This window comes from Tenrec ecaudatus, chromosome X (genome assembly GCF_050624435.1).
Source record: "Tenrec ecaudatus isolate mTenEca1 chromosome X, mTenEca1.hap1, whole genome shotgun sequence".
NCBI lineage: Eukaryota > Metazoa > Chordata > Mammalia > Afrosoricida > Tenrecidae > Tenrec > Tenrec ecaudatus.
In genome coordinates, this window is record NC_134548.1 from 31,765,659 (window position 1) to 31,788,042 (window position 22,384).

A 22,384-nucleotide genomic window follows, 5' to 3' on the forward strand; every position below is an offset into this window, starting at 1 on the left:
ACTTGTCATCATCTGACCTCCAGTTCTTGGGATATGATCCAGCACCCTGTCATCTAACCTGTAGATCTTGGGATCTGCTAACTCTGCGTCCTCTTGAGCCATTGGAGCCTGCAACCATGTAAGGCAGGAGAAGCTTTCTGCCTGACTCATTGGTTGGGATATGACAAGCTCCACAGTTGTTTGAGCCACTTCCTTGAAATAAAGCTATGTCTAAAGATGCAAGGATATGGTTTATTCCAAGAACAACAGGTTGAAGCATGTCTCTGCCACCGTTGGATGGTTACACTTGTGTTAGACTTGGTGGGGTGCCTACCATAAGAATGTTCAATCCAAACATTGGCTGCCGAGGGCTCTGCTGCATCAGTTGCATTCAAGGCAGGGAGGTCAGCTCAGAAAGCTGTAGTGACTATTTTGGGGAGGGTGTTTGTTTTGGGTTTTGATTCAAAGAAGTACTCTTGATAGAGCTTGTCTGCGGACATTGGATGACCACAGGGGCATAGTAAGAAGAAGTTTTAAAACATTTGAGAAATAAAGTGTAAGAACAAAGGCCTGGAAAGTTTCTCCAAGGAATTGTTTTCCATCATCACAATGTGCCTATCCATTCTTTGAGTGCAGTGAGGGGTACCCTGGGAAAATTTTTCTTGGGAAACCTTACTCCATCTCCCCAACAAAACTCTGTTGTCCTCCTTCAGAATTCTTTTTGTTCTTTGAACTCAAAGAACAATGACTAGGCACATACGTTAATTTCCTGGAGGAAGAAAATTGCAGTTTTGAGTTTGTGTAAATTGAAGCTTGCATAATTCTATGAAAGGCAGAATCACGCCTTGGGGTTTCTGAGACAAAATCCTAAAGGGCGAAGTCAGTCTCATCTTTCTCCTGTGGAGTGGCTGGTGGTTAGCAGATCAATGTGGAATCCATTATATCACCAGGCTCTTTCTCTGCCTCTCACAGCATGGCAGATGGTTTTGAACTGCTGACCTTGTGGTTGGAAGTCTGACTCAAAACCTTCTGTGCCAACAGGAGCAGATAATCTCAGTTTTACCACTTGGAGAAGCTGGTAAGTTTGATCTTTTGGTTAGTTGGCAGCTCAACCTCTGAACCATAGTGCTACTAAGGTTCATTTAGACAGAAGAATTATAGCAGGTATTTTGAGCAAGATAAATAATTTAAAGTTTTTCATTTAACATCTAAATAATAAATAAATAAAGCACTGTGACCAAGATATCACATTTATGTATGAGGGGTCTCCAAGAAGTATATGGAAAAATAGAATTACAAGTTAATGGAATTTTCCCACAAACTTTTTGAAGGCCCCTTGTATTGGTGACAATATTTACTAAGAAAACTTGGTGATAGATATCGAATTCCATACCAATTCTTACTCCCTCAGCCTAGCAATTTCATAGTTGGTACTTTATCCTAATAAAATATTTAAAAGAAGAGAAATATACTATAGGAATAAAGATATTCATTAACTAAAAGAATAAAAAAATGAGAAACATTTTCAATGTTTAATGAGGGGTTATTAAAATAACATAACAGAGCAACCTAATGGTCTAATATGCAGTAAATATCCACAGAGATCATAAATTAAAAACAGAACACAATTTGTAGACACACTATTTTTAAGTGCATGAATGCACAGCTGTGAATTGAGAGGGGAAACAGGATTTTGAAAATAGTTGGTATTTTTGAAAAGAGTCATCTTTTAAGATTAATATTCGGTTTCAACTTTGTTCATTTGTATTAATATGGTATTAATGTAATAAAAATCAAATACTTCTTAGAATAGTTTCAGTATGGTGAGCTGGACTATTCTTGCTGGAAAATCCATCGCGTACATTCACTGGCATCTTTCACTTAGCTCAAACCTTCTATTGTAGACAGTAAACCAAATAATCTAGTGCATACAGGTGCCGACTCTCAGACTACGAAACCAGTACCAAAAAACAGAACCATAATCGGCCACCAAAGCAAGTATCACTAAGCTCCACTAAAGGAACAGCAGAGAGAAAGTTTCTAAAGATCAAGAGTGTAGTTAGCTGCTGCTAGAAGCCAATTAAAATGCATCCTTGTGGAATGCTTGCCTTTCTCTGGGGCTCCTTTTCCCCAAATTCTGCCACCCCTACTCTTTCCACTTTTCAGAACCCCATGCTATTCAAAATCCCCATGGAAGTAAAACACTGCCCTCCTTCAAAATGCACCACATGTAGAAATTTCCTGAAGATATCAGATTACCTCTCCATTCGTTCTTCTCACTAAAGCCAAGCCAATAGTGACACAAGTCCTGCATTTAAGATAGACAGGACTCATGCCTTCATTCTCCAGAATGCTGCTTGTGTTTTAAAAGACAAGCTTATGATCGACTTCAATTAAATATCTAGTCAATGACATAAGCAAAACAAAACTAAACAAACAGACAAAAACTCACACCAATAACATGATTGCTTTCTTCTTCGATAATTCCTCCTAAGAAGGATACACTTGTAAAAGAAACACTCATGAACCCATCTAAGACCCTATTATCAGCAGGCTTAGAAATTCAAAATAGAAACAAAAATTGGAGGGATTGTAATTAACATCAGTTCTTTTGCCTGAGCAGAACAAACATTTTGAAAACCACTCATCACTGATGGGGCACTGTTTGAAAAGTCTAAATGTGAGAAGATACACTTTTTGGATATAATTTATAGACCATAAAAAATAGCTAAAAGTGGAAGTTGCAAAATGTACTAGAATATTCCCAGGTCTCCAAAGTTGGAAGCTACAGTTAATTTAGAGACGTTCTAGTGAAAAGGTAGCAAAGGAATGAGGTTTGACTTCAAACCAGAGCCTTTTGATATTCTTTAAATCTTGAAAGGCAAAAATGCTCATGCATATATTTTTCACCCAATTTGCATTCACACTGAAAGTCAGATTTGTAAACCTAAGGAATTTTTGACTGAATGCCAACCCTCACCAAATACCGCCAAGATTTCACAAGGATGCAGGATTAAAAAGGAAAACAACAAAAGCCTGCCACTGACCTTGAATAACATTGAGAGGGCTAAGGCCCTTATCTGAACACAAAGGTCCTCGAACACAGCTTGCTTTTTCCCCTTCTGAAGGCATTCACCACAAATTGGTTTCCTTTCCTCTTGAGGTAAATACGCTGACCACTTTGGGCTTTACCCAAGGGTAACTCGCACCAGGAACCATGACCTTGACCAGCTTTGCCTTCCACTGTGAAGTTTCCGACTGAGATTATGCCAAGCCACGGAAGGAGTGTAAATTCAGAAATACAATTGAATTCACACACCCTGCTTTTCTTCCTGAATTCTATTTACAATGGTATACACTACAGGGAATTGTTTGCGTGGTGATCATGGTGTGTGAAAACTTTAGAATACCGTGAGCACTAGCCTAGGAAAATATGATTGTGTGTGTGTGTTTTCTATGAAGAACAAAATGCTAAACCCAAGAAGGAGTGTGTCCCTAACCCCGAAAACCACAGCCCATATTCCAAACTAATAGGCTGCTGTGTACTCTTAGGATGGCGATTGGAAAAAATAGTTCGTGCTGAAGCATGATTGAGGACTCTGAGACACCCTGAAATAAGTGCAAGAAGCTTAAGTGATCATTTTGGTGTGTTTTAATTCTTTTTACTTATTTTTAAATATCTAAGAACTATTCATATTAGTCTTAGAGAGGAGGAGGGGACAGGAGAATAGCAGTGGGAGACCTGGGCACTACAGTTAGCCTGCTTGGTTGGGCCCCTGTCTTGATCACTTCTTAGCTATGTGACCCACAGAAAAGGCGCTTATCCTCTCTGTGCTCCTTTTCCTGCTGTGTTCAATAAGAATGAAACCAGGATCTCTGTCGACTTGTTATTATCAGGATTAATTTAGAAAATCCAGGTTATTATCAGGATTAACTTTGAAAATCCTGGGAACCACTTAGAAGAGTGCCTGCCCTACCCCAAACATTAAATAAGTATGAGTCATCATCCTTATTATCAGAGGAGCCCTAGTGGCGTGGACAGGTAAGCTTTAGACTATTTGCAAGGTCAACGATTCAACCCCCCAGCAGCTCTGTGGAAGAAAGATGAGACTTTCTGCTCCCATCAAGATTTACAGCTTCAGAAACCCCTGTATAGGGTTGCCATGAGTCAGAACTGGCATGATGGCAGTGAATCTGGCTTCATTTTGGTATCATTCCTACTACTACTGACCATACCACTCTTGCTACTGTTAACATACCACACTATATTTACTACAAGGTAGTTCCCTACTGAATGCAGAACAAGGGGCTCTAACTTTCACAGTCATTGTCTAGACCTGCTGCAGCTCTAAAATAGGGCTTCATCCAATGATTGAAATATTCTGGTTGAATATTGTTTATTTTTTAAAATATGTATTGTAATATTCATTAACAAATAAAAGAGACATTTGTTCTAACCCGCCCAATTCTGCCTCAGTGTAACCCTAGAGGGCAGAGCAGAACTGTCGCTTACAGTCTCTGGGGCTATAAATCCGAATGGGAGCCAGAAACCTTCTCTTTCTCCTGTGGGAGCAGGTGCTGGATTCAAACTAACCATCCTATGGTGTGCAGCCCAACTGGCCATGAAGTTGCAATGATTGTGATTCAAAGGAGCCTCAATGAAAGGAGTGCAAAACAAAGGGAGCCTTGCCTGGCCCTTTTGTTCTTGAGGAAGTCCTCACCACACCCAGTCCCCTATTGTCATCTGTAGATAAGACTGGGGTTACTTGCTCTGCTCCACCTGAGGAGGCCTGGCTGTACAGCGGTAACTCACTTGGCTGTTAACCATAAAGCTGTTGGTTTGAAACCACCAGGTACTCCTTCTAAAGATTACAGCCTTGGCAACCTTAAGGGACACTTCTCCTCTGTTCTATATGTCACTAATAGGTAGAACCATGGCAATAAGTGCCTTCCTGTGCCTGTGCCTCAGTCTTGCTGTGAAGGGTCACAATGAAAATAAAATCTCTAGGGAAGCCATGAAACAGGATCCTACAAAATATTGGGGGATGAAAAATTCCATATACTGGGTTGCTCTCAGTTTGCCTAGAACACCGTGTTTGCATTTAAGAACTAAGAGAGTCATAAATCTTTAACTCTGGAAGCTACCAGCTACGAGCCTGTTAGCTTTTAGGTTCGTTCTCTGCCCACATTCTCTTGTGCTCAGCATTGAAGAAGGGCTAATCCATATAGTGAGTCAGAATTTCCCAGAATTTCTTACTCTATGGCTTTTAGTTGGATAAAATCAATGAGAGGCATGACTGGTGTATCCGAGGGTACGAATTTCCCTCCCCGCCCCCTCTGTATCTAGTCACTGTTTCCTTTATGCCTGCAGCTCCCACCAAGCATGCCCTCTCTGCACAGTCCCAGATGCAGTCCCCACACCGGTCTTTTTGCACAGGATGGATCTGGCTGTGGGGTTTGATAACACCTGCTCCTCTAGTGGTAAGAATAAACGAACGTTGCTAAACCCTGAAATACTTCTGTGTCCCATTCTTGGGCTTCTCAGCTTTTATATTACCTATGGATCTCAAAAGAAAACAAAACCCCTCAATCTTCCACTGAGGCAACTCTTCCTCGTAGCTAGTCTGTAGGACAGAACCTTCGCTATAGGTTCCTGAGGTTGGAAATCATTATCGTCGCAGAAAGTCTCCTTCAGAGCGGCGGGTATTTCTGAACTGCTACTCAACCCTTAACCCACGAAGTCACCAGGGCTCCTGCTCCATGGGACTAGTCGCTTGTATTCAATTCCTTCTGTTTGAAATATCTACTATAGTTTTCAGACTGGGGCCTGATATAGACTAGAAGTCATCTCACAGCAATAGCACAGGTGATCGTGAATCTGTTAAGTAAAAATTTCACCAATGATCAGCTTGTACATATTCCATCATTCTTTTAAGGACCGCTTCTGCTCCTGCAACCCATTTTCTCCATCTGGACCCCCATCTTTTCTGGGCCCTTCCTTTACATACTTTCTCCCGCTGTGTGTCTGCTTTCAATCTCTCCCTCTTTGCCCACTCCACAGCCTCCAAACATAAGTGTCTCTCCCATCCTTACAAACTGAACTAACTCCAATGCTGTAACTCGTTACCGAAGCAGACTACCATCCCTCTCCGCCACGCAGAGGAGCTGGTGCCTTTGCATCGGCCGCGTAGCAGCGGAACACTTTGCCACTGTGCCACCAGGGCTCATGGTCAAGCTCTCTGCGAGTCGATACCATATCAAACTCCCTGTCACTGGGTTGATTCTGATCCACAGGACCCGAGAGGGCGGCCTTTGTGGCTTTCTGCGGCTGTAGCATTCTCCCTCATTTACTTCCGCCCCGCACAGCAGCTGGTGGTGTCAGTGCGGACCATTGGGTTCACGGCACACTATGTAACCCACGACACCACCAGGCCTCCTGATGTCGAGTGCCCTAGAAGGCAAACATTCATTCTTTGCCTCAACTTGACTATGCTCCTGCCATTCTACAATTTGTTAGAACGAAGCTTCTACCGCCAGCATTCCAATAAATGGATTCTGTCAGAAGTCATGGCAGCAGATGGACTTCTTAGCCCTGTATCTATGTATTTATTTATTTATTTTGGTTTACCTTTCCCTGTATCCAGGCTCTGTGCTAGGTAACTCTGAAGTATCTCATACAGAAGGCAGAATTGACATTCCTGTCACTGATGCTGCACTTGACCATGTGACTTGTTTTGTCAAATGGAGCTTTACCGAAGTGACACCAGGAGGCTTGAAATGTACGTGTACAGTGGGCTAATCATTTGGATTCCTGTCATCTCCAGGAGACAAACATAGTCTGGGCTAGCCTGCTTGTCACAATAGGGGGAGTGACATGCCGAGCAGAGCCAGCGGAATCAGCCCAGAGCATAAAGCAGTGCCATTCTAAGCTGCGAGCCCGTGCCGGGGCGGGGAAGCTTGTTGTTTCGTGCCTCTGGGATTGCTGAGGCTATTTTTCATGCAGCACTTTTTGAAACCGTTGCCTGATCTAGTCACCCACAGACAATGCCTGTGGAAAATCTGAGCTTTTCTTTGATTTGATTTATTTGCAGCAACTGGTGTTGTTGACTACTTTCTGAGGCTTTCTCCTCCTTAAATTCCTTCTCCTTGGGCTTCCTTTTGTTCTTTGTTAGGGTTCAGATTTTCTGGTCCTGCCTGTCCCTTAAATAGCAGTGATCTGTGCCTAGCGCAATCTTCTCCTTCTGGAGCGTACGTTGATCCTCAACTGGAGGAGGAGGCATGGGGCATAGACATAGATCAGGTGTCTTATTCTTTCACTTTACATTCAATTTAGATCTCCTTACAATGTTAATGTAGGCTCTCATCACCTCTTGCTCATACCTTCCAATGTCTTTTTTATTGGCTCCCTCTCTCACCTCTCCCCAACTTTCCCCATCCATTCATTTACAGATGCTCAAGAGATCTTTTAAAGATGCAAATAGAATCACATTGCTTCTCTATGTCAAACCTTTCGCTGGCTGCCTATTAACTTGTTCAAAATTCCCAAACTCTTCCTTTGGATTTTGAGGCCCTGGAACTTAAGAACTGTGCTCACATTCCAACTTTCATCTTGTGTTATCTCCTTTCCTAATACCCAATTGCATAACTGTCCACTCTAGAGTACAAAAACTCAGGAAGGTTGAAAGCTCAGAAAGGTTAAGTGATTTTTGATGGTCACAGGAATGCAGGTTTCTTGCCTTCCGATCCAAGCATGAAACCAGCTAGATAAAATATGATTCCATGTAAAAGAGTTTAAGGAAAATTACTGGGTTTTATCTAACTAGACTTTGAGGAAGATAAAAAGACTATTCTTGATAAGGATGGTTGGAAAATTATTGTGCATAATAGACTAAGACATTTCCACACAAAAGGATGAAAATGCATATGTGGTTTATTATTTTTTAATTACTAAATCATTTCAACCTATGTTATGTAGGACTTCTCACTCATGGCCATTGAATCATCTCCAACTCATAGCAACCTTTAATGTTCTCTAAATCCTTCTTAGGAAAAAGAAACATCATGTCTGTCTTTTGGTGTGAATTACAGTGACCTATAACATCTCTTCATGGATTTATAATAGAAATGTTAAAGTGTCTGTAAGGAAGCTGTTTCAGAAGAAAGCCTCTCACCATTCACTTCAAGACTCATCTATTAAACCTCTGACATTAGCAAACAATTCTGTTTCAAAAGGTAACATTCTATACAGGGGATACTATTGAAGAAAACAGACCTCATTTTCCAGCTTACTAGAAATGATTCATCTTTTCAATGGCTTTGAGGACTACATACCAAAGTTGTTACTTTTTTGTCCTTTCAACAATGACTACAAGCTGAGAGCAGGCTAGTAAATGTGTTATCGGCCAACCCATTAGAGTTCCATTATTTTCTGTCTTACATGGCTTCATGTAATGAATTTTTATAATTAAACTAATGGCATACAATTTATTTTTCCTCCTCTTTACTTTCAGGCCCCATTTCTCTTCCAGATTCTTTGGAATAAGTTTTATACAAAAAGAAGGAAGGAAAACCCTCCAAGTGCTTCATTACCTTAATTTCATTATGACATTTTGGAAAGCATGCTCTTTATCTGGGCTCTTTCCTTAATTTGCTGACTTTATTAAAAGTTCTAAGCAGTGTTGTAATTAACAAATCACCCAGCTACCGCAGGCACTGAAGAGACGTTTGGTTGAGAGGCTATGGATATGGTTGGGTAGAAATGACTCCAGAGGGAATTCTAGAGGGCACATCCCCAGACGCGAGCAGCGCTGTGGCTCTTTTTCTTATCCCGCTGTCTACGATGTGAGGCCGGACTCCTGTCTACAAATAATCAATGTTGGGGGATTATGCTTCTTCACTTCATTGAATTCAGGAATGACCATTGTAATTGGTTTGGGCTACTTGTTTCTTCCAAGCAGAAGCTGTAAGCGGCAGAAGGTTTAAGACCCAGTGACACAGTTGGCAGAAGGTTATGGATGCCAATGAAAGCCCATTGGCAGACTCCCTTTGAGGATTAAGCCTCTGTTTAATTCCCTCAGACCATAGACCAGAGATGTGAATAGCCTTCCGCTCAGACAGAGGGCATTGGAGATTGAATTGATGCAGATGTAGTCATGCTAAAATTCAACACCTTATCATTGGTTTCTCCTTTTGCTCCACTCATTGCTTTGTGATATATCCTTTGACCGTTAGTTATTGAGGAGTGTCTTACACATATATTTGAATTTCCATCATGTGCCCCTGTTAATGGTTTCTAATCTCATGTCCTTGTACCTTTTCATTACTTGCAGATTTGTTGAACTGTGTTTTACAACATAGTATGCAATCTGTCCTAAAGAATATTCCCTGTGCACTGGAGAAAAATGTCTGTTCTATCACTGTTGGATGGAACATTCCGTAAGGTTTGTAAGTTCTAATTCATTTATAGTGGTTTTAGAGTCTTCCAGTCCTACTTGATGTTCTGTATAGTTGTTTTATTCATTAACAAAAATAGAACATTGAAGTCACCAACTATTTTGTTAAAATTATCTGTTTTCCCTATAATTTAGATACTTTTCTTTATTATATTCCTTGCTCTATTTTTAGGGGCATATATGATTTTCATTGTCATATTTTTCTGCTAGATTGACTCTTCGTAATACAATATCCTTCTTTGTCTTTAGTAAGAATGTATTTTAATGTCTATTTTGTGTAACATTAATATAACCACTGCAGTTCTCTTTTAGTTACTCTTTATATAATGTCTTAACATCATTTATTAGGGGCTCCTACAGCTCTTATAAAAATATATAATGCATTTAAATGATTTTTTATCATCCTTTACCTTGAAACTATTTGTGTCTCTAATTCCAAAATGTTTCTCTTATACATAGCATATCATTGGATCATTTTCTTTTTACTTAAAATTTTAAAAACAATCACTGGGCAACTTTCTACCTTTTAGTAGGAGTGTTTACTTCATATCCTTTTGATGCAAGTAATAGAAATTTGATGCAAAGAATAATTTCCATTGATACAGTATAAATTATGCCTGCATGTAACTATTTTTACACCTTATTTAATTTTTATTTCTTTATTGTTGTTTCTTTCAGGTTAAACACAAACAGTCTCTGGGTTCCAAATGAGATCCAATTCTAATTGTACCTTTAAATGTTGTAAGGCAATTGAAACAGGTTCATTTGAATTCTATTTTGCCTTACTGTACTACAAGGAAAACCTCAGAGCCTTTTCAGTGACTTAAAGACTATACAGGATGCAAGTGATGTCATTGTGATGAAGAACCTATTGTAAGTAAGGGTTGGTTCAATTATTTAAAAATTAGGACAACTTTATACAGCATTAAAATAAGAGTTCAAAGATGGCAGTATCTCACATGACAATAGTCTTCTGCTCAACAATGGCAGTCGACCACATCATTTTGAATGTGTGTGACTCTCCACCTTCCTACCAATAACTCAAGCTCATGCATCAGGCTCCTGAAAGGGCTCATAATAGCTCTTCTGAGTATCCAATTCCTGGGCTTCAAGCCATCATTTTGTCTTGTTTAAGTTACCATAATGAATCACCCAAATTGTAAACATTCCATTCTGTTTAGCTTCATTGGATATGGCAGACTAGTGGAAAGCAATGCAGTGGAGGGCCAGTAGGCGTTGGTATTTATAAGTCAAGCATTTGTAACCTTGGGACTGCCTGTAGTTCTCTCCTAGTGTACTATTTTTAAGTTTCTTATTTTTTCCTGTGTTCACTTAAAACCGGTAAATGACCTTCTAGATTACTAGGAGGATATGTCAGACTTGTCAAAGTCCTCTACAGAATTTTCAGTCCCCACATTTAAGTTTTAGCTGTTTGGGCAGTCCCTTGTTTCTTCCAACTAGTATCACAGTCTCAGGAAGCTGAGGTGTTAAATAATTGTTAGTAATTGTTTTGGGTAAATCTCTATGGATTAAGGTTGTTGTTCTTTATAAAAATTTTTGAAGAGCTAGCACCATATCAGATTGAATAAAGGCAAGGCCCTGAGAATAAGGTTTTTCTCGGGAACTGAAAAAAAAAAATCCAAGAGTGACAATGATTTGGGAACGAAATGGGAAGTTTTGAGGAACTTCGATTATGTTGTTCCCTCTCTAGTGGCTGTAAGACGGCTGGTTTTCAAGGCCCCCAAGGACCCAGAGGAAGGACATGCAGAAAATGTAAACCTTGAGGTTCTAACTGAGGTTCAGCAACTTCAGACGGCTACAAAACCCTTGGTTCATGTCTAGCGTTCAGGAACGGTGATTTTAACAGTTTTTTTTTGGGGGGGGGCAACGTTTTCATTGCTTTTATGTAGGAGCCGATTTTTAAAGTTCTTTAATATGTCTTCTCAGAAGTCTTGCCACTTATATACAATTAACTTCATTGATGATGTAAACACATGCAGTTGTTGGGATATTAGCATGTAAATCTACAGGATTAGGGCCAGCAATTATAAAATGGGTACAGAAGTCCAATTTTTATTCAAGCATGGAATAACCAAACTGTGATGGAAAATTGGGCAAATTCATTTCATTCAGAGCACTCAAATCTTGGTGACTCTCCATTAAATATTTATATCATATTGTAGTACCTGACAAAACTAACCTACCTGTGCTTTACCATCTATGCAGAACACATTCGATGGGATGTTTGTTTGCTTTGAAAAGTTTATTAGCTTCATACATACTTTAGAAGCAAAAGTACAATTAGGCTATTGATTCTCTTTAATCACATGGAAGATTTAGAGGGAAACAAAAGGGAATAAGGAATAGGGATGGAAAAATTGGCAGGTTGATAGTTCCAGCAAAATTTCTGAGAATCTTTTCCAGCATTGCACCAGAAACCAAAGCCTCAAGCTAGTGGTATGGGTCAGTTTTCTTATTTAATTCTGTGTGTGAGTGTCAAATATAAACACAATGGATCAGAGAAAATGCCATTCTCTATTTCTGTCCATACATTTCTGGTGAATAAGGCTATATTCTGATGGTGCACATTCCTCCAAGTAATTAATAACTTGTCCCTTTTTAATATTTGAAAAAAAGAGGCTTTAAAAAATTAATTTCCTGGTGAAATAACCTGAGTTCCTCAAAGACTGACTGTCCTTTGTACAATGAGGCTCACCTTTGGTAATCAATTGATTACAGACGGTGTTTTTTGTTTTACATTCTTTAAAACATTTCTTCAAAACATTGAGATTTTGTAGCCTTGGAAATGTTTATTTAATAATTTGATAAATTACTGGATTTCTTGCCTGAGATCGTTTCAAGTATTATATAGCCAAATCAGCTAAGCTCAAACAAGATTTCACTTCTCTATTGAATTCATGTACACTTAGCTCAGCCAAGCACAAAACAGCTAATGCCATCACGTTTGAAAAGCTATTATGCTAAATTTGACACAAAGACAATCACAAAGCAGACAAAAAGGAATTTCTCTTTCTAAGCCTGAAAGGAAACGAAAAGTAAATGAAAAATCTGAGTCTGGGTAGATCTCTCTTGACACTGAAAAAGAAAGTTTAAAATGATCATGAAATACTTTTTCGAAAGCATCCATGGCCAGGCATAGACCAATCTGAATATCCTGGGGGGGACAAGTTGCAAATTCAACCGAGATTCTGCCCAATTAAATAATTCCCATGATGTTACCGCTGGCAGTTTTCGATGCCAATGATGTACCATCTTGCCTCCTATGAAAGTTTCAAATGGCACTCTCTCTCATGGGGCTCTGTCCTAGTCTACTGGCAAGGGTTTGATTAGGGTGGAGGGAATCTTGTAAGATTTTCTCTAACATTTGTCTTTCTATTTCAAAAGCACAGTGTTGTACCAGAGCCATAGAGAAGATTAAAAAGAAGCCATGTGCTTAAAAGAAATCAACAACTTCTTTGCTTCATGTTTTTGTTTCCTAAAAATTGAGTTACATGACAAAGACAGACACTATAAATCTATAATTTGTATAATGATATAGAATAATAATTCTTGTGACCAGCACATGAATTACTGACCCCACAGGACATCTGCAACCTGATCCTTGCCAAATCTAGACTCTCCTGGCATTGTCTCTTCTCACTGTGACCAAGTTTTCAAGATGGTTTTCCCAGATTTTTTCCCAGATTGTCCTTCTCTTTTGGTAAAAGGCTTTTATTATTATTTTTTCTCCATTAGCACACCAATTCCTTCTCTAAAGGTCTAACCAGTAGGAGTTACAGTGAAGAGGGAAACAAAGACAGTGCAAATAATTAAAATAGGCTTTTAGTAAATGTTAGGTAGCAACCTATTTCCACGTTTCCGTGGTCACACAAAGTTTAGAAATTCAAATTCAAAATGTTACCCACATCATGAGGCTCGAGAAAAATAAATGTAGACCAGAGCAAGAAGGGACCATGGAAAACAAAGAACATTAAAAACCATGAGAAATCATTGAGGTATCCGAATTGTTGGTGATTTTTTTTCTTTAGTTCTGCTTTGGTCACAGGTTTAAATTTTTCAAATAGCATCACAGTGGCAGTGGTTGCCTTTGGAACTATTACTTTGTCACTCGTGATTGACAGTGAGGGGGCAGTCGTCAATGCTGCTGCTGCAATGGAGGCTGAATCTTGTAATCACAGTTTTCCAACACCAGACACAGACTGGTGATCGCCTTACAAAACTTGCCAGCTTTGTTGCTAATCTTAGGCACATAGACTCAGAAAGAATTTATGGAGCAAAGAGATCTTAGTCTAATTGTCCAAAGTCTCCTAATTTTATTTTCATATTTTCTACCTAAAAATGTATTATACCAACAGTCAGTATTAACAAGACGATTAGACAGAAAACCAGATCTCCATTTCATATGCTCTTTATAGGATTGCTACGAGATGAAATTAGCTCCTTGGCAATGAGGTTTTATTGCCTTTCTTTCTTTTTTTAGCTTTAGAGAAACATATCATTTCATTAGAAATAATAAAAAAAATTGTCGCTAACTTTCTCAATTTTTCACTGAATACCAGAATGACAACTGTTCTCCAATCTATTATTACATTGCTCTTTTATTCACCAGTTGGCTTATAAGTAATATATGATCCGTGATTTCATTTAGCTATAAAGAATGATAATCGTCTTTCTAATCCTTACTGTGTTTTTGTGATTTGTTTTAGCCACACAGACTAAGACTTGGGAATCCGTGAGGTAATCCACACTGGCAATCTCTACACATTCTCAAACCCAATTCTAGTACCGTGGCTTCCAGGGGGGTTACTGAGCGCCTCGAGCCATCTGCTTTCTGATCTGTACACTGGAAATCTCCTCGTTGGTTGTGGTGAGAACAAAATAAACCAATGTATTATGTAACATGATTGACCCAGTTTAGACATGTCATAAACCTTCAAAAATGGTAGTTTAGATTAATTGGGGTTGCTTTTGGTTTTAACTTGTGCCAATTTGGGAAGGGAAGAGGGGTGGATTGTAGCTTTGGCCATCGTGATTTATTTTATGAGCTCAGCATAGTGGATTATGCATTGGCTGCTAACCTGAAGGCCAGCAGTTTGGAAACTCCAGATGGGGTTTTCTATTCCCTTAAAGAGTTACATTCTCAGAAACGTGCATGTGCAGTTCTACTCTGTCTTCTAGAGTCTTTTCCTCAATATGTAAAATTAAATTCCTAAAGACACATAATGCAAATACAAATATTTTTACTTAGATAATGACCAAGTAATTTTTATAAAAAAAAGTTTAATTTAAAAAGTTTGATAAAGACAACAATTAGAATGCAATCCTTTTCTTTCTTCCTTTCTTTTTGTTGTTTAAAACGTCTAAATATTTTCTCACTACCATCAGGTTTATTCCAATTCATAATAATAAAATAGCATGACCATTGTGGGTTTCCAAGTCTATAAATATTTATGGAAACAGAGGAACTCAAGCTGAGCCACTGGTGGTTTTGAACTTCTAATGTTGGGGTTAGCAGCCCAACACATAACCAATTACAACAACAGAACACCTTTTTAAATATTCAGAAAACCAACTTTCCTAATTTTCAGATTTTCAGCTTTCATATTTCCTTTTGAAATGATTTTTGTTTCTTAAAGATTTACAACCCCTGTTTAACATGGTCACTGTAAGTTAGAAACAACTAGGTGGCAATAAAAGGGAGAGGGAGAATTTTTTAAAAGAGCTATTAAGCTGCTCTTGATATCACTCTTAAGAGTCCCTTGTTTTTTAAGAGTATTTCTCATTTGCCAATTTCCAGAGTCCTCTTGCATTCATCAAATCTAGCACAATGCACCTCTCATCTTCCCTCCTCATTTAACTCAAGGATCCAGCCCAATGCCTTCTCTCTGTGATTGCCATCAGTTCAAGCCATTTGTCGCTGGCCTCCCTTATTGGCTAGCTGCATAATAGCTCAAATTAATAGAGAAGGAAAAGAGGAGCAGACCATGCATAGTGCTTTAGAGATAAGACCAAAGCCTCAAAAAAAAAGAAAAAAATATGGGTTCTAAATTCACTTAGACTAGGAATTAAGAGAGCGATAATTTGAAAATTCACCTACCACTATCCATCAGAGTAGTTACAAGCATCTTGTGAAAGAATCTTTATCCACCTACATGTTACCTCCAATAGAAGTAATGATCTTACAGCCATTGCATTGATTCTGACTCACAGTGAATCTATAGGATAGAGAATTGCTCCAAAGGGGTGCCCAAGCCTGTGTGCCTTAGAAGTACTGATAGGACTGTAAAATTAGGTTTTGTTTTTCAACATTCTTGCCATAGCATATTCTGACAGTAGCTCAGATCCTTTCAAAATGTTCCCTAAACTTATTTATTTTCCTAGAAATTAAGCTGGGAAAAAGTTCTAGCTAATGAGACATGGGTGGAAGTGATTGATGTGTGTACATTTCCATGCCTGGTCACAGCACTGACCGTTCGCTCGCTGCCTTATTGTGGTCACCTTTACTCCCTACTACCGAGTCCATTGTGACTGATGGGGAACCTACAGGACAGGGTAGAACTGCCCCTGTGGGTTCCCAAAGAGGTCCTTCTTTATTGGAGCAGAAAGCCTCACCTTTCTCTGCGGAGCAGCAGGTCGTTTGCAACTGCTGACCTTCTGGCTTTCAACCCAAAGCATAACAAGTACATCGCTCAGACTCCTGTGATCACCTTAGCCATAGAGCTAACCACAAAAAAAACCTTCTTCTCCCAGTCACCATTTGAAACAAAGCCCTTAAGAAAGACTTGTTAACCACAGTGGAACTGCAGAAAAATCAAGAAATCAACCTTTATTGTGTTGAGCTATTGAGATGTTAGGGTTTATTTGTTACCAGAGTTTGGTATAGTCTAACATGACAGTTGATAAATGGAAGCTACTTTGCCCAAGAAAATTATATAAGTTTCTTCTTAGATGGTAAAACCAATAATTTGTTAAGCAAAATGTTTTCTCTACTTGAAAAAATGATGAGATGGTCTAATCCTGTAAAGATTCAAAGTCTTGGCAATCCACAGGAGCAGTTCTGCTCTGCTCTATCGGGTTCCGATGCATACCATGAAATGAAACAAAGCCCAACCCACAAACCTTCTACAGGCCTTTGTTTCATGGCTCAATTTCAGTCCTCGGTCAGAACAAATTCCCACCCTCTTTCTTCTCCACTTAAGATCTCTAAAAGGTAAATATCATCTAGCATTTGTGACCTCTCCAGAGTGACCCCAAAATGCTGATCAGCTGGTAGAGCTGCTATTTGATTTTCAGCTGCTTATAGACAGCAAAGCCAGGGGTTCAAATCCACCAGCTGCTCCAGAAGATGAAGATGAGACTGTGTGTTCTCAGAAAGTTTTACAGTCTCACAAACTTTAAGGAACAATTTTACTCTGTCATGGTTAGGGGTGCAGTCAATTAGAAGGAGCCCCAGTGTTGTAGTGAGATAGGGCTTGGGTGGCTAACGGAAAGGTCGACAGTTGGAAACCACCAGCCACTCGCCCTGACACTGATGGCACTTTCTACACTGGTCAAGAGTTAGAGCTTTGGAAACAAACAGGGGCGGTTCTCCTCTGTTGTATGAATGATTCAATGGAATCAACTGGATGGCAGGGAGGTTTTGGGGAGTTTGATAAATTGGACTTGACTCAATGGCTGAGGGCTTTTTGGTTAGCTGAGTGCATGCAACTATGTGAATATATATCAAATTCGAAGTGACTTCAAAGGATGGGGCAATGTGAAAACTAAGCAATGAAATCTCAATTACTAGTGATTTTAAGATTGATATTAGCTATCCGTTTTCTTCTTATCGCTTTTACTGAAAAGACCTATCATTCATTTCAGATTAAGCAGAATTTACCTTTAATAAATTTATGCTCTACAGCATTGCATTTCAATCCGGAGTAATATTGTATTGATTGAAAATATGATGGTATTGATTGCAAAATTTATTTTCTTTCCTTTGTAGGTTTAAAAACATATCTTTCATACTAACCTTGGTTTCTGTGATTTTCATTGGGATCACATCCATTGTGTAAGGACCCTCCTGCCACGACTCACACTTGACTCTGGCCTGTCCCACAACTTGCTCAGCTTCTTCCTTGGCTTCCAGCCACTGTGTCGAATCCTTTAGCATTTCATTTAGTTGTTGTCTCCGGTTCTGAAGGTGTTCCTGGACTTCATCCCACTGATTCTGGATTCTTTCAACTGGGAAATGATATGAAAAATGAATATTTAGTAATGTAAAATATATAGAAATAAAAAATACTTTTATTACCTCTCACATGCCATTAAAAAAATCACTGTTGCCTGCTAGGGCGATAGAAAATAGGTGTCCTTATTTTATCAGGCAGTAGGCATGTGGTTTTGTTAAATTACCTTCCTAAAGCAGACCTAGGACATTAATATTATATCTAATAATGTATCTCTGTTCATTCTGAATTTCCAAAGACAAATTAAATTACCTTTTAGAATATTATGTCAGTGCCTACTAGTCTGACTGGCAATTGGAAGTCATTGCCTGAGGAGTTTCTGTAGTCAACCAGATAACTGCTTTAGCATCTGAATGAAAGTCTAGAAGGCCCAGGGCAATCCATTGATGGGCCTCCTTTGCCTTCTAGGAGCTACAACTAACCAATGTCTGATGGGCGTGGGCTATGAGTACTTGAGCACCATGGAACCTAGAGAAGAGAACACTGGGGCATTATCTGTGCTTTTACAAGTATTCCCATAGTTTCCTCAGTCGAAGGCTCTAGTAGCCCAATGCAGTGGTTCCCTTGATGGTAAAACTTTATTGGCTGTCTTTCCTTCCCTGTCTGACACACTCTTCTGCTGATGTTTCCTTCACTTGCCCAATCGGCTGCTTGCATTCAACACCTTTTTTCCCCCCCCCTAGAGCTTCTGCAAGGACCCAAGAAGCTTCTTCCAGCTACATTCTCTAAGCAAGAATGGCTAACACTGAGATTATTTTAGGTTATCATTGTGAGTCTCTGAGGGCTGCTTTGTAGATTCTGCTCTGAATGATTTATTTTTGGACATAGGTATGAAACAGGGCCACAGTCCTTTTGTCTGAACAATATCTTTAAGCTGGTTTTGTGGAAGAAAAATAATGTCAGAGGAAACAAGTAATAAAATCACCATCTTCTTCATCCCTGGAGCGAGAAACTTGACAGACATTCTGGATTTTCCCTTAAGTCTCTCCCAATACCATATGTCACGAAAATCTTTCAGATACAATTTCCACCTTGCCATAGCAAAGTTCTGTCATTTTTTAATCTACACATCTGCAATAGCCCCTAATAGTCACCTTACATCCTGTCTCTGTTTTCCAATGTAACTTCAGTACTGGAGACAGTAATAATGAACATAAATCTTATCACTCACTCCCTTTTGTTAAAGCCTTTGCCTCCACACTGTCTTCTGGAATCTCTTAGCATGACAAAGCTGTTCGGCTGTGATCTGACCTGGTTTATCTGAGAGGTTTACTTACAAAGGAACAAATTATAACACAAGCAGTGGGGAGGAACGTCACTAAAGTCAATGCAAGGACCTGGGCTTTGTAGCAGTGAAGTTGTCATTAAAACCAGGCCCACGGGATGAAGGGTGACAAGAAAGAGAGACTCCGGAGGAGGAATCACCTTGAGAAGAGCAGGACCCTTTTGTCATGGTACACAGTCAGCCTGAGGCTCCCTCAAGGGAGGGAAGGAGGAGAATCAGTATTGGGATCACACTCTCATCCTTCTCTTCTACAGCCTACGAGGGGTCCCCAGTGGCTACACCAACCGGAAGCCAGAGGGCATGGGAGCTCAATGATAGTCCAGAGCTGAGCAAAGAAGGAGAAAGGTTAGCTGTGGATGGACAAACAAAATGCACACAACACAGAGCTTTACACTGTGCTTCTTACGCCACAGTGCAAGTTCAATTCTTCTTTTCATTTACTTTGTTGTTACCTCCATAAATTTTTGAGAAGTTAGGAGTTCAAGGAGCACTTGAAATATTTTATAAATAAGCACCAGGATGAGATAGACCCTATATGTCTAATAATCATGATATGAAGTCACGAGTTTGGTCCCCAAGATAGGTAAAACAAAATAAGTGGTCTTAATTATAGTCTACTGTGTGTGTTTTCTTTTAAAAGAGTTTAATTGGCACACAAGCTACATATTAGACTGTTGTGTTGAATGGGTTTCGTTCTGTTGGGGTACTTGTTATGCATAGAAAAATCCGTCAATATATTATATTCCAACTTCAGCTAACATGCCAACTTCTGTTTAAATGTCAGTTCCTCCCTCTAATTTTTCAGTACCATTGTTTTGTCTATTTTTCTGTTGTGGTCCGACTGAGAAATGGAGGACTTAATATAAAAGGAAATTTGTTGACTAGTCTTCTGTTTACACTTTAATTTTAAAGTGATAGTGCATATACTATTATAAAACACTCTTTAAGGTAGAAGTACAAGTGCCTTAAGGCATTCTGAAATATTTTTTTTCACAGCCCATAGAAATAACAGATATTCAAATTGGAAACCAACTTTCAAGGAGTAACAGCCAGCCCCTTTTGTGTGCATACTCAGTATCTTCTTTCTTGGCTTATTATAGACTATGTGATAGCGCCTTGGGGGCAATCTTGGGGAGTCCAGGTGGCATAGGGCTTATGCGTTACAAGTTGGCTGCAAACCACAAGGTGAGCTGTTCTAACTCCTCAGTGGCTTCGAGGGATTACTAGGAGGCTTTCTCCTCCCATAAGGATTTAGTCTGGGAAACACACAGACCAGTTCAGTTTTGTCCTCTAGAGTTGCTGTGCCTTGGAATCCACTTGGTTGAAGTGGGCATGGGAGTTATATCAAGGAGCCCTGATGACACTGTGGGGGAAATCTCAGGCTGCTTACTTCAAGCTGCTCTATGGCAAGAGTTTAGTCTCAAAATCCCTGCATAACGTGACGATGAATCAAAGTCCACCACTGGAGTTGTGTGCACTTGCAAATAAAAAAATTGATGCTTTCTGCAGATGGTTTTATTCCAATATGCTTTCATCTTAATTAGCCTTAACCAATGGCATTTTACTTTGCTAGCAAAGTTTCGAGAATGTCTAATATTTTTGACATATATGGCTAATTGTTTGCACTCCTGCCAATGACTACTTTGTACATTCTAGATAGTTCATTTCATTAGGGTAGATAGCCCATATTTTACAAAGGTCAAAATCGTTGAGAAGAAACAGCTCTTCCTGATATATGGTTGCAAAAACTCAAATCAAATACACTGCCATCGAGTCAAAACCTACTTCTAAAGACCCTATAGGGCAGGGTAGAACTGCTCCTTGTGAGTTTCCAAGACTAACTCTTTATGGGTGCAGAAAGACCTAGCTTTCTCCTAAGAAGCAGTTTGTGGTTTCCAACTGCTGACCTTGTGGTAGACATCCCAATGTGTGACCACTACACTACCAGATGCTGTAATTGTCCAATCTCAAGAATGGAAGGTTTTCAGTCAAAGGAGTCATAGGTATGCAGTACAGTACAACAAAATGCTTGGTTTGTTTATGTTCCACTAAAGGTATGCGTTTTCATTTTTGATCTTAAACTGTATACTATTATCTCATAAGAGACACCTATATAAGAGACTTCTTCAATAAGCCAACAATCTTTTCATGCATTAGCACTTCTACCTACCTATCCACTCATCTAGCCAGTCAGTCATCATTTTATTTAGAATCTCTTAGATACCAGCTTTTTATCCTAAGAAATGTGTAAACAAAGCAGTCTAAAACGGATCCTCTGGCTTTTAGTTTAGTTGTTTGTTATAGGATGGCATCGTTCACTCTCTTCCCAGTGATACAGGATGCAGAGTTAGAGGGAAAATGTGATGAGTTCCATCGTGGGCTGATTCAGCAGGGCATTTTGAGCACCAGTCACATAAAACCCCAAATCAAACTCGCTGCCATCAAGTCGATGCTTACTTAGAGTGACCCCCTGTAGGCTGCTGAGATTTTCAGTGTTTATGGAAGTATAAAGGCCAGTCTTTCTCCTGCAGAGCTGCTGATGGTTTCAAACTGCCAACCATGTGGCTCACAGTCCAATGCGTACCAGTAATCATTATACCACTAGGGTTCCCTACCAGCCACACAGGAATACCATTTTAGAAAGTTGAACTGAAGGATCTAACAGCATAGGTGCCCAAATGTATTTGGCCTATAGCTCTGCCCACCCCAAAATTATTCAGTGCCACTGACAATTAAAACCTTTTTGTGTTATAGCTCCACAATCCAGGATAAAGTATAGGTATTTGCTTTTGCTCCCCCTCCCTCCATCTTTCCTGTACCACCCAGAGGGAAGTATCTCTAAGCTGGGAAACACAGAAAAAGCTGAGTGTTTTGAGAAAGAGAAGAAGAGACAGGGGATTATAATTTATCGGGGAAAAGAAACTAAAGCCATTTATGTGAACACATCCTCATTGGGTTGGTACATATAAACTAAGTGAAGCAGGAGATTGAGGATAGAGCCTTAGAAAATCCAACGTAAATAAACAGAGAGAGGGAAAAGTAATTATGAATATCTAGGTGATGCAAACAGTTTGTGCTGGAATGTTAACCTAAAGGTTGGCAGCCCAAATCCACCTAGTAGTAGTACAGAAGAAAGGCTTGGTGGTTTACAGCCATTAACACTACAGCCAAAGGGTTATTTTGTTTACAGAGTAAGAAGGAATATCAGAATAGAATACTTTTATAGAAAAAAGAACGAGATGGAATTCAGGAGTGATTAATACTTAAATACCACAGATATCACAAGAGACAATTTAAATTTAAAACCATAGGAAGTAACATTTATTTGAATATATACTTTGTTCCAAATACCATTTCAACTCTTTCATGGCAGAATTATTTTCTGCCTTGAGTGTTTCATTGAAACCATGTGTTTT

The 22,384-nt window shown here is 39.3% G+C and overlaps 1 protein-coding gene across 3 annotated transcripts in view; it reads right to left on the reverse strand.

The window, feature by feature from the left end:
- DMD (dystrophin) overlaps positions 1-22,384 on the reverse strand; it is a 730,751-nt gene that overhangs the window by 623,400 nt on the left and 84,967 nt on the right. For all 3 annotated transcript variants that reach the window (XM_075538193.1, XM_075538191.1, XM_075538194.1), the window contains exon 3: positions 17,467-17,678. In XM_075538193.1, the coding sequence (XP_075394308.1) occupies positions 17,467-17,678 (212 nt within the window). The remainder of the gene's footprint in view (positions 1-17,466; positions 17,679-22,384) is intronic.